Source organism: Triturus cristatus, chromosome 11 (genome assembly GCF_964204655.1).
Source record: "Triturus cristatus chromosome 11, aTriCri1.1, whole genome shotgun sequence".
Classification (NCBI taxonomy): domain Eukaryota; kingdom Metazoa; phylum Chordata; class Amphibia; order Caudata; family Salamandridae; genus Triturus; species Triturus cristatus.
The window spans coordinates 273,953,235-273,968,184 of record NC_140594.1 but is presented as its reverse complement, the minus strand read 5'-3'; the positions used below and the strand labels follow the sequence as shown (position 1 = coordinate 273,968,184).

The 14,950-nt window shown below is 43.9% G+C and overlaps 1 protein-coding gene across 1 annotated transcript in view; it reads right to left on the bottom strand.

Annotated features, from left to right (window-relative positions):
• Positions 1–758: 758 nt before the first annotated feature.
• The window catches only part of LOC146784012 (2'-5'-oligoadenylate synthase 1-like), a 72,336-nt gene continuing 58,144 nt past the window's right edge, over positions 759–14,950 (bottom strand). Inside the window, exons 5-6 of the mRNA XM_085633212.1 lie at positions 13,001–13,145; positions 759–2,034 (exon numbers count right to left, since the gene is read on the bottom strand). Of these exons, the coding sequence (XP_085489338.1) occupies positions 1,513–2,034; positions 13,001–13,145 (667 nt within the window). The 3' untranslated portion in view covers positions 759–1,512. The remainder of the gene's footprint in view (positions 2,035–13,000; positions 13,146–14,950) is intronic.

Below are 14,950 nucleotides of genomic sequence, written 5' to 3'. Positions count from 1 at the left end.
TATGTATTGGCAGGAGAATTGCTCGAATGCTTTTCCAGTGAGACTTGAGAAAAGATCTCTTCTATTTCATATCAGTTACACATATTTCTGTAACATTTATTTTGTATTCTTTGCTCAAGCTCATTTCAAAACAAAGTGTTTGATCTAGGGGTGAGGTTCTGGGTTGGCAGCAGTGGTGGGTGAAAAATTCCACCCCGCTGGTGATGTTTTGGCCATGCGTAATGCAGAGTTCTGACTAAATTCTACCAACCGCTGCATGGTGGAGTTTTTTTCTCGTGCATGGTGCGCCAACTGTAAGTTTGCGAGCGAGAATTAGCATCCCCTAGTGCGAATGTCAGGCGTTAGGAGGGCACCCGGTGAGATTTTCCCACCACCGGCGGCCGCAACCATTTGCTGTGAGAAAGCTGCCGCTCGAGTAGAAAATCTACTCGAGCGCCAGTGAAACCAACTCGAGAATCAGCATCCACAGGCCCGTGGCATGGTGCAGTTTCAGAGCAGAACAGCTCGTGGAGGTAAAATTCAGCACAAGCAGCGTGACATGCCGATTTCTGCCCATTCCCAGAACTCCGCAGAATCTCGCAGTTTCTATTTAACTCCGTGGAGTGAACCGGTTTGGACAACCCCCAAGGTATTGCAACCACTGTGACTCGGCAGCCTGCAAGGGCAGGGAGAGGCTGTTCATGTGCCCCGCATCCATTTCACTACTTTTAGAATGAAGTAGAAACTCTACTCAGGAAATAAACACACCAATATGCAAGTTTGTGTAATATTTTACATTTTTTATCTTCAAACCCTCAAGATTTGGCAGAGTAAAATAATTCATTGAAATGAGCAGATAAATCCCTTCCCCCTCTTGTCCTTAATTCCAGGAGAGCAGTGCATAAACAGAGGATCATAAATATATATATTCATAAGCTAACGACTGTGAATTGTCAAAGAAAGTTCAGCAAAAGGGTATCTAAACGGCTGTATTCAATTTAATGTGTATGTAGAAGTTGTTGCAGAGCGTTGCTTTTCACACTATACTCTGGCAGCAGGAATTCTGAAGTCACACCAGGAAATGGAAGTCACCTTTGAGCAAGTGTCTCCCTACAGTTTCCGCTCAAGGTCCCAGCTCTGTCCACTCTCTCATCCCTAGTTACACTGATGTCACTTGTCACATAAAGAATCAACTGTTGTTATTTTTCCTTTTTTCTTTTCTTTCTTGTTTCCCTCCCATTTTCGTTTTACTTCCTCATTATTGGCTTCGATTTATTAAATCATATTCTTTAAAGATTTTTAGATTTATAACAGAAAGACCTCATTCAGGCCTAATGAGCACAAGAACTGAAAACCTTGTACTTAATTGTAATAAATATTTCTAGTAGTGAATTTAATATTGTATTACAGGTGGATAGTGTCATCACACCTAAGCTATAATAAGGAAATTTGATGCATACTTTTATAGAGACTGGCATAGAGCCATTTGTCACAAGCCGGCTCTCTTTTCTAGATATATTCATAATCTGAGGGTCATCCCACCTCTCTGCTCTCAGACCCTATCACATTACCCCCCCCCCTGAGTCTCAGTAACAATAAGATGGTAGATTCGTTTTCGATATTGTAAGACTTCAAGGAGTTGTGATCCTCCAGGTTACGGCTACAGTACGTCAAGCACTGCTCGGAGGCTAGGACATTAAGTTTCTCCTCAATTTTCTTCTTTAGCTCGCCAACGGTAATATTTTTCTGGATCTGGAAATTGTAGGTTCGGCCATCCATGTGTTTCACAAAGAGGACTATCTCTTGGGAGGCAGTTGTGAGAAGATTAAATGTGCTATCGTAGAACACATCGTAATTTGCCAGTGTATGCCCGTCCTGGAGTAGTCCGCGGCCTGGTTCCTGTCCTTGAATGCAGAGACGTTGGTCATCAATGGAAATGCTCCATTTTTGCTGGATTTCTCCTTTGATCTGCGAGACAGTGACCCATGGACTTACTGACATGGTCAGGAGTGATCCGGAAATATTTCTCACCAATATCTTTATTGGTGTTTCAGGCTGCAAGAGGAAGGAGAGACACAAAAATGGCATTTAGTAATAGAAAGGCATTACAATAAAAAATCTTGTAGTTCACCCATGAAAGAATGTGCATGCAAAAGAGTTTCCTAAATAAACATAACAAAGAAAAGAGTCCATCGCAACCATAATACATAACAGAATATGCATAATCCATAAAAGCATAATAAATGGCAGCGCATTTGAGATTCCTATGTGAAAACTCAAAGGGGCTTATTACGATGGCGGTCAGAGTTGCCTCCGCCCGACACCCCTATTACAATGCGACGTACATGGGGAGGTCGCATATTCTCATTTCTCAATGGGAGCTTGTGCTATAGCCTTAAACTGGCTAGCACAAGCTCCCTTAGAGAAATGATATTGCGTTCATCCCTGCACCATTTGGCAGGCACCAACTGGAGGCCGCAATGAGAAGGGGGCCCTGCTAGGGGCTCCCAAACTCGCTTTCTGAAAGGCTTTTTATGTCGGAAAGCCCGGCATGGAAATCCTTTCGGAAACCGAGTATCGTAATCCCAACTGTAAAAAATGCCGTCCATTGGGATTACGGCCCAATGTCCGACTGGCCGACGGGCTCATTGAGCCCATTGGAATCCAGCTGGAATGACTGGCCAGTTTCAATTCCGACCGCCTAAATTGTTATTAGGCTGTCGGAAGTGAAACCGAGGATAGGTGTCGGTAAGCCTCCAACCTCAGGTCGGAGTCTTTCTGACACTCATCGTAAACGTCCCCTAAGTGTGTGCCTCATTAAGGAGTCTTCTGTGAGGAGTCATTGAGAATCCATCATTGGAGAGCCTTCTATGAAAATAATGTGTGTGCACTTGATTTGGAAGTCATGCATTGAAAGGATTGTTGCATGCCCCACTAGTTAATCCTTCATAGATCATCTGGTGGTGTATCTTATAATAATGATCAGACCATATCATTAAATAATCTATCATGAAAAATCTTGTGGTGCGCCTACTTTGAAAGGCATCCTAATACAAGTGATGTACAAGTGCAATACATACTATCACAGCCTTACTTGCAAGAATTTACAGTAGCGTGACTTCATGAAGATGAGATGAAGAGGCATGACTAGAGTGGTGTTGATTCCCACCATCCATTTAGAGCATTGTGGCTGCAGGTCTGCCGTTGCGGGACTGAGCTATCTACCTGCCATACGGAAACTTCATCTCTGGGTGGGTGGTGAATTTTCACTAAAAGTAATTTCTTCCACAAGGTCACTTTTCGGACTGGCCAGCATTGGGTTTCATTATGAGATATTCAAAACCATGTCCCACATGCTCTAGCAGCTTCTCTCATTGCCTGTGGGATATTGCACATTTCTTTCTTACAGCCATTCTTGGAGATCCTGGGCATTAAAAAACACACCTCGAAGCTTGAATGGTCTCAAATCGGGCAACATTAAACAAGCAAAAAACAAGCTATAAGTGGTTGGTTCACAGCACCTGTTGTCAAATTTGAAAGCTTCACACAAACAAATGTTGGTTGGTGGTGCTGGTATAATTATGGCCTAGAAAGTCAAGACTCTCTATATCTTGTTTGACTCTTCTTACAGCATGAGCAAAGAAATCAATATACAAAAATGCAGTTGCTATTTACAAATTCCTGGTAGGCTGCAGCTCATTATTATGGCTGTAGATTATTGCAACTCACTATTTTGGGAGATTCCACAATCATCATAGCAAGACTGCAGGAACTGCAGACCTAAGTGACTAGAATGGTGGTGGGTGCTCCTCGTTAAGCTCACTCAACTCCTATTCCAAAGATCTGCATTGGTTCCGTTGCTGCCTCATGAGTATACGAGCGCTCAGATGGAGGCACTCAAAGATCCGGGTGATTCTAAGATTTAGCAATAGCAAAATGGTTGACCAGCACCTCCAGATGCTAGGAGCTCATCTTTGGCACTAGCTGCCTAATGATGCTATGGACTCATAAAACCTACCTATTTTGCTGCCGCTCGAGTACAAAATCTACTTGGGAGGCAGCTTTCTGATCATGCCTGCGACGCTTTGGGACCGCTCGTGTTAGAAAATCTTGCCGGAAATCCTCCTAGCGACTGGAAATGCCACAAGGGGACTCCAAATCTCGCTCATACTCACCAGCTCATATTTCTCCAAATTCTGCCAACTCTGCGAGCAGAATTAAATTTTACACTCGGGCTAAATGCTGACCTGTTTCTCTAGACTGTATGTATTTTATATCATATGGTTAAATAATCCTGAAAGGGCTGAACAACTTTCTTTGTCTGTATCCGTGGCTCCCATTGATTTCCATAGCAAAGATCAACAAAATACAAAGAAATGATCTTTAAAAATGCTCTTGGTCAGCCCTAAAGATGTCCGAGAGGCTTCAAAAGTCTGTGTTAAAAATCATAATTGAAATTCATTTGATGGCACTCTCAGTAAAATTGCAAGTAGTCATTGTTTACTTATCTCATTTACATTTTGGTGCCTGGCATTGTTTGGAGTTGTAGCATGGCCGTAGAAATCTGTCTATTGTCCTATGTTATATGTTAGAGCTTCAAGTAGGTCTAGCTTTTTATCTAACATAAATTTGCACCATTCATGGGCTTGTCTTTTTTTTTTTAACCATTACATGCATGCATTTAAAAATCACCACCAGGAAAGTTCCAATGGACAGAAAGCCACGACTGGCTGCAGTTATCTCACTTAAAGCTGCATGGTGCCACAAGCTAAACATGTACATCATGCCCTACACTTTTGCCCATGATGCATGTGTTTTCTATGAGATAGGCTTGCAAAGCTGTAGCTCATGCTATAACTGTTTCAAAAGCAAAAAGAACAATTGATGGACAGAATGTTGGACAATGTCATACATTCACCTCAGTACAGAGAACTGGACCTAAATTCATTGTTTCTTTGCTTCCCATGCCATTCCAGTTTGAACCCAGCCATATTCAACTCAGTCTTGACCTTGTTCGCCATTAGAACAGCCCAGCCTGAACTGCAAGGACAGATCCTTCCTGAACCGGAAACACGCATCATGGGACCGGTTTCGGGTTGTCACCCCTCATCAGCCAGCCTAGCTTGACCCTGGTGGCATGGAGAGCACAGGACCCAAGTCTGGGCATACCCGTCCCACTTGGGGTGACAAATACAAAAAAATAATTGATGGACAGCATGTTGAACATTGCCAAACATTCACCTCAGTACAGAGATCTGAACCTAAATCCTACGTTTATTTGCTCCCAAAGCCATTCCAGTTTGTACCCTGCCATATGCAAATCAGTCTTGACCCTGTTACCCATAGGAACAGTCCAGCCAGAACTGCCAGACCAGGTCCTCCCTGGATTGGAAACAAGCATACTGTGACTGCTTTTCACCCCTCATCAGCCAGGCTAGCTTGACTCCAGTGGCATAGAGTCAAGCCAAGACTGATTTGCGTATGGCTTGGTTCAAACGGGTGGCGTGGAGAGCAAAAGAACGGTGGATTAAACCAAGATCTTTTTGACCAGGGATGAATGTTTGCATTGTTCAGCATTCCGTCCATCAATTGTTCCTTTTGCTTTTGTCGTCCTAAGTGGGAAGGGCATGCTTAGATGTGGGTCCCGTGCTCACTGCACCACTGGATTCAAGCTAGGCTGGCTGATGCCACGAAACACATCCCAGGATGCTTGTTTCCGGTCCAGGGAGTAGCAGGCTGAGGAGAGAGGTCAAAAGGGAGTGACAGTGATTTTTGCAACATTCATGTACTAAAAGGGTCCAGAACTGATAGCGTCCACCTTGATGGGGCTTTGGCTCATGTAGAGCTATATTCAATAAACATGAAGACAGGAGGACTGAATAAGTATGATGATTCTCAGAGGGCAGTGCTGCTTTGACCTGTGCACCCCACTCTACTTATTTCAGTCATTGTTTTGCAGGAATGTAATCTAAAAGCTGGTATAAAAGGAGCAGGATGGCTAAGGTGACTGAAGTGCACCAGAGCTGTCAGCAGCAGGACTATCTCTGTTAAGTTGCATCTGGTCATGTAACGATTCTTCCTGGGTCTTTAAAAATGAATCACTCAGGCCATGTTTTGTATAATGCCAAGTAACTCATTATATTCAAGTTCTTTTTTGGATACTGTAAGCTTCCCTGAATCAGTGCGAGCAGCTATAGTATAGACAACAACAGTGCCACAATTCCTTACACTTAGCTCAGGTACATGCTTTGCAATAGCAGTGCCGGATTTCCTAACGCTGAGAACTAGTGGCTTAGCTGTCATTAGTGCAAAAGGTGCAGTGACACCCAAAGGCGGGGTGGAGTGGCCCACTACACCCTATGGGTGTATGTTCTATACTTCCCAAAAGAAGCCCTTTTTCCTATGTTAAACCATGTTTTCAAGATCTTATCGGGGAAAACCCTGAATCCCTCTTGAGGAAAGTAAGCTCACTCTTAACCCTGCTTTGAGGGGTGTAAGTGGTGCAAGTGGGCAGCACAGGTGCTGGCAGAGGTAGGCACCAGTGGTAAAAGTAGGCTGCAGTCTCTTAAGCAAACAGTTTTGCACCTACACATGTTTTTTCTTTTTTAATAAATTAAGCACTGGTCCAGGTGAAATAAAAGGTGGGCAGATGGGGTATGTGTTGACATCTGTCAGATGCTCTGTTGCTACTCGACTCAAAATGAGTCCCTTAGACCAGAGAGTACAAAATGCTGGAGTATATTTGCACATAGTACGTATTCACACAAAGGGCCTGATGCACAGATGTGTTTATGCAGGAAGAGGGTTCTCTGGGTGTTTGTGGGCATCAGAGGAAGGCTCATATAAGACTCAAAAGGACATTCCACAGAGGAGTCTGAGCAGCTCAAAGGAAAATCTGCATGATGAACAGCAGAGATTCTGTGCTATCCGAGGTTCTTGTTTGCGGTACTTTGTGTATGTGTTTAAGCACTATGTGTGTTAGTCTGGGAGAGAATAGTATGCAATTTTCCATGATTAGTTTTAAATACTACTGTACAGACTGTTTTGGGCACTGAATTTAGCATAAAAAATCTTGTTTGGTAACAACAGGGTGAGATAGGAAAGTATCTCTGGAGACTGAACAGTTTTCCTGGTGTAAACGTTTAAAGTTATGACCGGAGGAGGAGGAAGAGTTATGTAGGAGACCCACAACTAACCGGCTATGCTAGTCCAGCCTGTTCATCAAGAGTGTGTCAATATTGTGGTAGTTTGCAAGGAAAGGTGAAGACAGATCTTGCTAATTTCTCATTTTAAGTAATTGGATCCATGGGCAGTCCATCCAGCTAGGTAATGGACAACACCTGGGAGTAGGGGCAGGGGTAGAGGCTGGATGTAGTGTACAATGGTTTGGAATTGGCCCAGTCTTGCCCCAATCATCTCCTCTCTGCAGCCTGTCAGGGGTTCCTCTCACTAGCCTCACCATAGCAAAATAGTTTGCTGGCTTCTCCCTGCTCTCACGCTATTGTAAGCAGGCAGTCAGCAACCGCACAGGCTAGCTGTGTCTACTGCACAAGCGCAGATGCTGCCTTACTCTGCTGCTAGTGGCTGCCTGCTGACAGTGAGTGTTGGAGTCTGAAGCAGTTGACCATAAAATCCAGCCTCTTCTGTCTCTCTCTCTCATGCCCTGAAGGTTTGAGATGCACTGTGGTCGTGTTGATTTTGGTTTAGACGATTAATATGATAATGAGCAAGACAGTTTGTGCTTACATACAGGCCACCAGCAACGGCTCCACCGCTAAGGTAGATGAGCGTCGCCTCACTGCATTTGGAGCAGTGGATGAAGGAAAAATAAAATGATAACAACATGCTATTATCAATTTATTTTTCCAGTTTACGGGGCAGGGTGAGGCGGGACTTGGCTGTGTCACAGCAGGCAAGGGGAGGAGTGGTTGGTACTTGAGTGCAGATGAATGTTTGGCCAGCTGCCTCAGGCCGGCCAAAAAATCATGCACGCTTTGCATGGTCCCCACCTGGCTTTAATACACAGCCTGGTGAGGAACATGTACAAGTTCCCACTGCCTGTAACCGCAGCGCTCAGACCAATCACATTGCAGCATTGGGATTGGCTAGGGGAGCCTGTTTGTGCTTCCTGCTTCAAGCAGAAACAGAAGAGGATGACGCGAGGCGGCGATCTGGGAGCAAGGTAAGTGCAGGCCATGCGGTTAATGTTCAAAGAGCACTGAATGTTTCTCTGTGGCCCCATATATAAAGCAATGAGCCAAAGGCTACCATCTTTCCTATATAGGAAACCTTCCTGCCTTGGGACAATGTGGGATCTGGATTGGCAAAAGGCACATTAAATACTAGGCTAATGTGCAAGCTGGTATCAGGAAAGCATCTAGTCTGATGGAATGCTCTGCTTTGTGACATCTGAGACCATTTGCCTTGAGGTGATCAGTAGACTGCACCCACTGTGGGATCCTGTGAAATAGCCTGGCACCTACAGCAGATTCCTGGCACAATGAGCAGCTCTCATCTATTAAACGTCCCCAGGTATAGTGAGCAGTGCTGGAATATTTAAATAGCATTCCTAGCATTGGCGAATGGCATGTACCGAGGATGGTGAGTGGGGGGCCAAAAACAAAATTAATACCCTTACCTTCCTGCATGGCGCAATGTCCTCCTCTTTCGGTATTCTCTGAAGGCAGGCTCCAACACGGGACCCAGCCAACTCCCCTAACCAATCCTATCGCTACTCTCACCAGCATGAGAGTAGCGCCAGTATTGGAGGGAGCTGCTTCACTCAGCGCTCCCAAGAGCACTGGAGGCCTGCGCTTTCTTTAACCCAGCTGTCTAAGGAAGTTAGGTTAGAGAAGTTTAAAATGTGCATGTCTGGCTGGCCGTCGCAAGATGGCCAGCCAAGGAGATTTACGCGTTTTAAAAGCGCACAGCTGACTGCTGCCACTCTGCAGCACTGCGCTGCCCCATCCTGCCTCTCAGTTTGGGTTGGGTCGGTTGCTGAAACATAAAATGTTAATAAATAATCTTCATTACCATTTTATTTTTCAGCTCTGGCCTGGGACTTTTCTTTGTGGGGCGACGCTCCTCCACTCAAATAGAGGAGCCGCCCCTGTATAAGGTTGAAATATTATGCATCATATTAAAGCTTTTTTTTATAACTGGCTTACATTAGCGTATTGTTAGTATATGTTTTAAAATGGCCCTAGAATATGATCGCAACACCCATTCATATAATGACTTAAGTTCTGTTGGTAGTGGCTTTACTGGAAAAGTAGTTTTGACTGACAATTTACATGCACAGGAAATGGAAGGCACTATGAAGCTTATTTAGAGACCAGTGGGGAGTGCCTGACTGGTCAGCGGAAAGATGTTCTTTGCTTCCTGGACAGAAGATCGCCTGCCCTACTTAGTGATCCCCGCCTACCCGGAAAGGGTCTTTGTGCCTTTAGCGAAACCACACCGACTCTGCAGAGAAGCTTTGCTGAGTGGATGCCACGTTGAATGTGCCCGCTTGAAAAAGTATTTTGTTATTTAAAAACTAAACTCCCAAAGTTGGAATTTCCAATTTTTTTCGATTGTGTCTCATATATGTCTCTTTCCCCTGCTTTGTCTATCTTTCTGTGTATCATAATTTATTTTTCTGTTCTATCCTGCTTTCTTCCGAATAGTCTTCCATCTGTCCCTCATAGCATTCTTTCCTTACACTTTGTCTTTCTTTCCCTTTGCTTATTCCTTTTCTTTTCTTTCACTCGTTTTTACTTTCTCAAATGTTAAATATTTACTACCCCTATTGCTTGCTCTTTATTTCTATTTTCTTTCCATCTCTATGTATTTCCATCCCCTTCCTCTAACTAATTTCTTACCTTTTTGCTGGTTTTCTTTTTTCTATTCTACCTTTTTCTAACATCCCGTCACACTCTACAATGTTTTATATATTTTGCTCCCTTTTCATTTCTCTACTCCCTTTCTTTCCCTTACTTGCTTCGATTTTCTTTTTTCTCTTTTTTTTAACAAATCTTCCTTCTATTTTTCATTCTTCTCCCCTTTTATTCTTTATTCTATGTTGCCTATTTTGCATCTTCTCTGCTTTCTCTATTCATCTTTTCTTCTTCTTCCTTTTCTCTTACTTTCTTCTCCATTTTATATTTTCATGCATTTTTCTCCCAGTTCCATTTCTGCCACCTCCATCTTTCTCTTTCTATTACTCTTTCATTCTCCCATTTCTCCTTCAGGTACATGGTCTCTCCCCTTTCCTCCCTTGCTCTTTCTTTCCCCACCTTTCTCAGTCTCTCTACACCTCTCTCTTTCTTCTGCTTTGTTTCTGTTTTCCTCTTTTTCTTTTTTTCTTTTTTCTTCCCCTTTTTTTCCTTAATTTACTTAACTTTCCTCCCCTTTCTCAGTACCTTCCATTCTTTATTTCTTTAATTCCTTTTTTTTTCTTTTGTTCTTTCTTTCTGTTTCTCTATATCTATCGTTCTTCCCGTCTTTTTCTCTTTGTTTATTTTCCTTTCTCTATACATACTTTTCTTGTTCATTCCCATTCTCGTCAGCTTTCTTTTGCTGCACTTTTTTTTATTCATTCTTCCATTTTCTCTCTCTGTACATTTATTTTTATTTATTTTTCCTTCCTTCTTGCCTTTCTTCTTTCTTTAATTCTTTCTTTCTTACTCTCATCTTTCCTAAATTCTATTTTTTCTCACCAAATTTCCTTTTTCGCACCTTCTTACTCTTTCTTCTATTCCTTTCTCTCTCTGGATTTTTCAATTTGACTCCCCCTTACTTTTCACCATTTTCATCAATACTTTTTCTCTGTCACTATACTGCTTTGGCAGCCCTCAGCACACAACCCTCAGTGCTGTCATGCTATTTACATGGTGTTTTATAAGAGCCTGCACACCAAAGCGGGTCATAAAGAAAGGTTTCAGTGTGACCAGCTTAATAGTTCTGTGGCAGCCACACTAGGGCTGCTGGGGTGGCTGGTATTCACATGACATGCTTTGCCCCATCAAAATGTCCTGGTCCTCTGTAAATGTGGGGGCAGGCAGGCTGCCCCCTTAACTACCCTCAAGCAGGGGCGGCTACTCCACGTGAGAGTCAGAACGTCGCCCCACTGCTTTCTCGCAGTGCGAGAAAGCAGAAGAAGTGTATGCCTGGTTGGGGGCAGGCGGGTCGGGGAGGAGTGGCTAGCCCACGGCCGACCAAACCAGTCATAGCACTCTCCGTTTTCTTCATGCAGGCTGCACAGCAGCCTGCATGAAGAAAACAGCCTCCCTACAGATGCCTGTAAGGAAGGCGTCCTAGTCTATCACAACGCTGGCATTGCAGCATTGTGAATGGCTTAGGGGAAGAGAGGGAGGCTGCCTGCTTCTGCTTCCAGTGAGCAGAGAGCAGGAGCCGCGACGCGGGAGTCCGGCACCTGAGGCGAAGGTACGTTTTTAAAAACATTTTTTTATTGAATTAACCTCCACCCCCTCTCCGCGCGACCTCGCAAATTAATGCCGGCCGTGACTGCCTTCAAGCTGTACCACTGTCAGTAATCTGGTTGTGACATCACCAGAGCTCTGGTGAGTTCCACTCGATGCAAGGGTACGAGCAAGACCACCATCCTGGACATATTTTATGCATGTTCCCTCCTTTAACAAAAGCCTTTGCCCGTGAGTCGACCAAGAGTTCCCAATTGAATATGACATAATTTCTTGCTGTTTGTACCATTGACTGAGAGAATCAAGAATAGCATATGTTGACTAGCTCCACTTTCCACCAGCATGTCAGTGTGGTAAAACCTAAAAACGTTTCATTCACCCAGTTGTAAATGTGGTTCAGGCAGTCTGTCATAGATCACTCATTGTCCCTCTGGTCCAAGTGGCTCTGAGGGTCATCTGCGAACATTCGTAAAGGGGGTGCTAATGGAACACTTCAAACCACCCACCCACATCAAACTGTGATTGGGGTGGGAAACCAGTAGTAGGGAAGCACCCGTGGATGAATCACGACATGCAGACCAAGGTCTACAAAGCCCCGGTAGGCCAAGTAATTGGCACACAATGCACTGTACAAGTACCCAGTATCAATATAGTGTAAGCAGTACACACACAAGAAGAGACTACTAACAGCACCCTCTATCTGCAGAGACCACAACAGCAGCCTGCTTGGGGCACTGAAATAGAGTAGCCTCATGCCCCGTCTGAGGCCAGGATACATCAGCAGGGGCCAATATGAGAGAAAATCCCTCAGCTATGTCCCTGTTATTAGCATGTTCCTGGCCACGGGAGGGGCACAGGCTTGTGAAGCCAATCTGCCACAGAGGACAAGGGCCTGCAGGAGCACACTGGACAGGAAAGGTGCCTGGTACATTTATCTGGGATAACCCTGTGAATAAAATGCTGCGGTACCAGGTTAAAATAGTCAGGATATCGTTTGACATAACTATTGCATCCTGAATATTGTGTACAAAAATATCACCACATTGAAGTTAATAATAGAAAATATACAATCAAATAAAGTGTGTGTGAGAGAGATGAGAGAGAGAGAGAGAGAGAGAGAGACAAACACATGAAACATCATTGTCTTTCTCAGGTCACTGCAATGGTGTTTAGTGTACTTCTAAATAACGTATTCATCCTGAACTGTAATGAACATGTTTACTTTTTTGTGAGACTGTATTCTCCTTGCTCTTTATGGGCTGCATTTCACCCTGCACCACTGATATTCTAAGGAGCTCTTACACCTAATGCCATTCAGGCTTAAGAGAACATAATGAGAATAAATAACAAAACATGAAGGGATAACTGTAAGTGTTGCCTTACAATAGATCATTTAGGAGTACGGGCTGTGGAGACTTGTTAGGGATCAGTGGCTGTAGAGGGGAGAATCTTAAGAGTGATGCCTCTAGGGGGACGTATACAAGAACCAACTGTGCGATACTGTGCAGTCACAAAATGTCTCACAATTTCCCTTCTTGAAGGACACTGGCTTTCCACCTAATGTGAGATATCAGGGAAAAGGATTGGAGGAAACTTACGGACACGTTCCAAGGCTGGATTGGTCCTAGGCCGTTCTTACAGCACGCTGACAGCAGACACTCTGCAGCCTCCGCAGCCACCAGATCCCAGCGCTTCCCTTGCCCCACAATGAAGGTTGGCTCTGCCGGGTCCAGGATCACAGGTCTACCAAAGGCAAAAGACACATCATTTCTATTTAAGAAACTAGTAAATCTCTTTTGCTGCCAATAATAGGGACATTCATGACAGAGTGAGACTGAGACGGATTAACAGAGGTTCAGTGCTAAGTACAGATAAAAGTAATATCAGAGACAATGACAAGTAAACAAGACCGTGATTAAAGCAGATTAAGGTGTTTTTCCAGAGCTTGGCATTTGCTGGAGAGCTGAAAAGAACATCCTCTCTATTAATTTTGACTGTATACTTGACTAAACACTCTAGATAGGGCAGATAGAACATCCACTATTGCTTGGAACGTATCCTTCATCCGCAAAACTCTAAATAATCCCTTATGGCTCATGACGTATACAAACACAGAGCTCAAGACACGCAGTGATAGAAGTTTATACCAAGAGTGATATGCAGTACAAAAACAGAGACAGACACTCATACAGGAGCAGATAGAGTGTTAAACAAATCAAAGACATGGAACTAGAAGAAGATTATGAATTTTGTGATTTCTAAAGAAACATGACTGGGACACCGATGGCATCACAACACTGTACAAAGATAAAGGTAAACATCTGGAGCCAAATGTTCTTATGCAAGTGTTATTAACAACAGCCACTGGGGAAGTAACATGCAGGTAGTGTTTGATGGACCGTGCTCTGGGTCTGTTGACAGTGAGTAGTTACTGGGCAGTATCCTTGGTGAGTACTATCATTTACCACTGGTGTTTATGGCCTCAGGTACTATTGAACTTCAGTTAGAAAGTACAGGTACTCCTGTTTAAGCACGTCCCTGCCCTCTGTATTAAGGACTACTACCTGAAATGTTGGAGCATATGGAACATAAATACTGTATGAAACAATTAATTACACTAATTAAAATCAATGTCCAGTCGGACCTATGTCTTTAAAAATTGAGGGTGTTTGTTTATATATTGGAAAACGTAGGGCCGGTAAATTATACAGTCCCTACGACCACTGTTTAATGGAATGGGGATGTGAAATGGTTTTGTTGACCTGAGCAAACTTTGTCAGTTCTTTGTTTACACCAATGGTTGTTTACTCCAGCCAGTCAGTGGAGCGGAGGTGCCTGATGGGATTCAGCAGTGTGTCAAATATGCCGTTATAACATTTTCCTCCAGCCACAATTTTTAGTTGGCCATGGAGATAAGTTTGAGTAACTTAGTATGTTTAAGCACACGTGGCTTACTTTCCGGTAAACTAGCCCCAATCTGCAAACCCAAAAACCCACCACCCTGATTAGAATAGGATCACACCAAAGTTGGAAAGGTTTAGTTAGGGTAGCCAGCATAGTTCACACAATGCCTCTGTGCCAAACTAATTGAAATGCAAGCGATCCGGTAGATGGGGATACAGTTCAAGACAGACTAGTTGAGGAGTTAACTGGAGACACTTTCCAAGAGAGGAGTAGATGCTAGGGTGGCACTAGCAAGGACAGGGACCTCTAGTATACCAAAATTCACAGGCCCTCATATTGAAACCGGCTGCTCATGGTTGGGTGTTTCAGATGATGGGACACCCTTGGACCCACAGGCTCCACCACTTGGGATTGGAACTAAGATATGGGAATAGGATCCAACCATGACTTCTAGTCTTAACTCCTCTGGAACGATGAGAGCTAGAAACAAAGTTGCAAAGGTTCTGAAGCACTATCCAGAAGCATGGGATACTGGAACAGTGTCTGCTGGGCCTAGCTCCTGGAACCTTCTGGATCCTGCTGGTCAGACACTTGCTCCACTTCATGCCAGGTAGTGCTGCTCTCCATTGCGAAGGGTCCAGCAA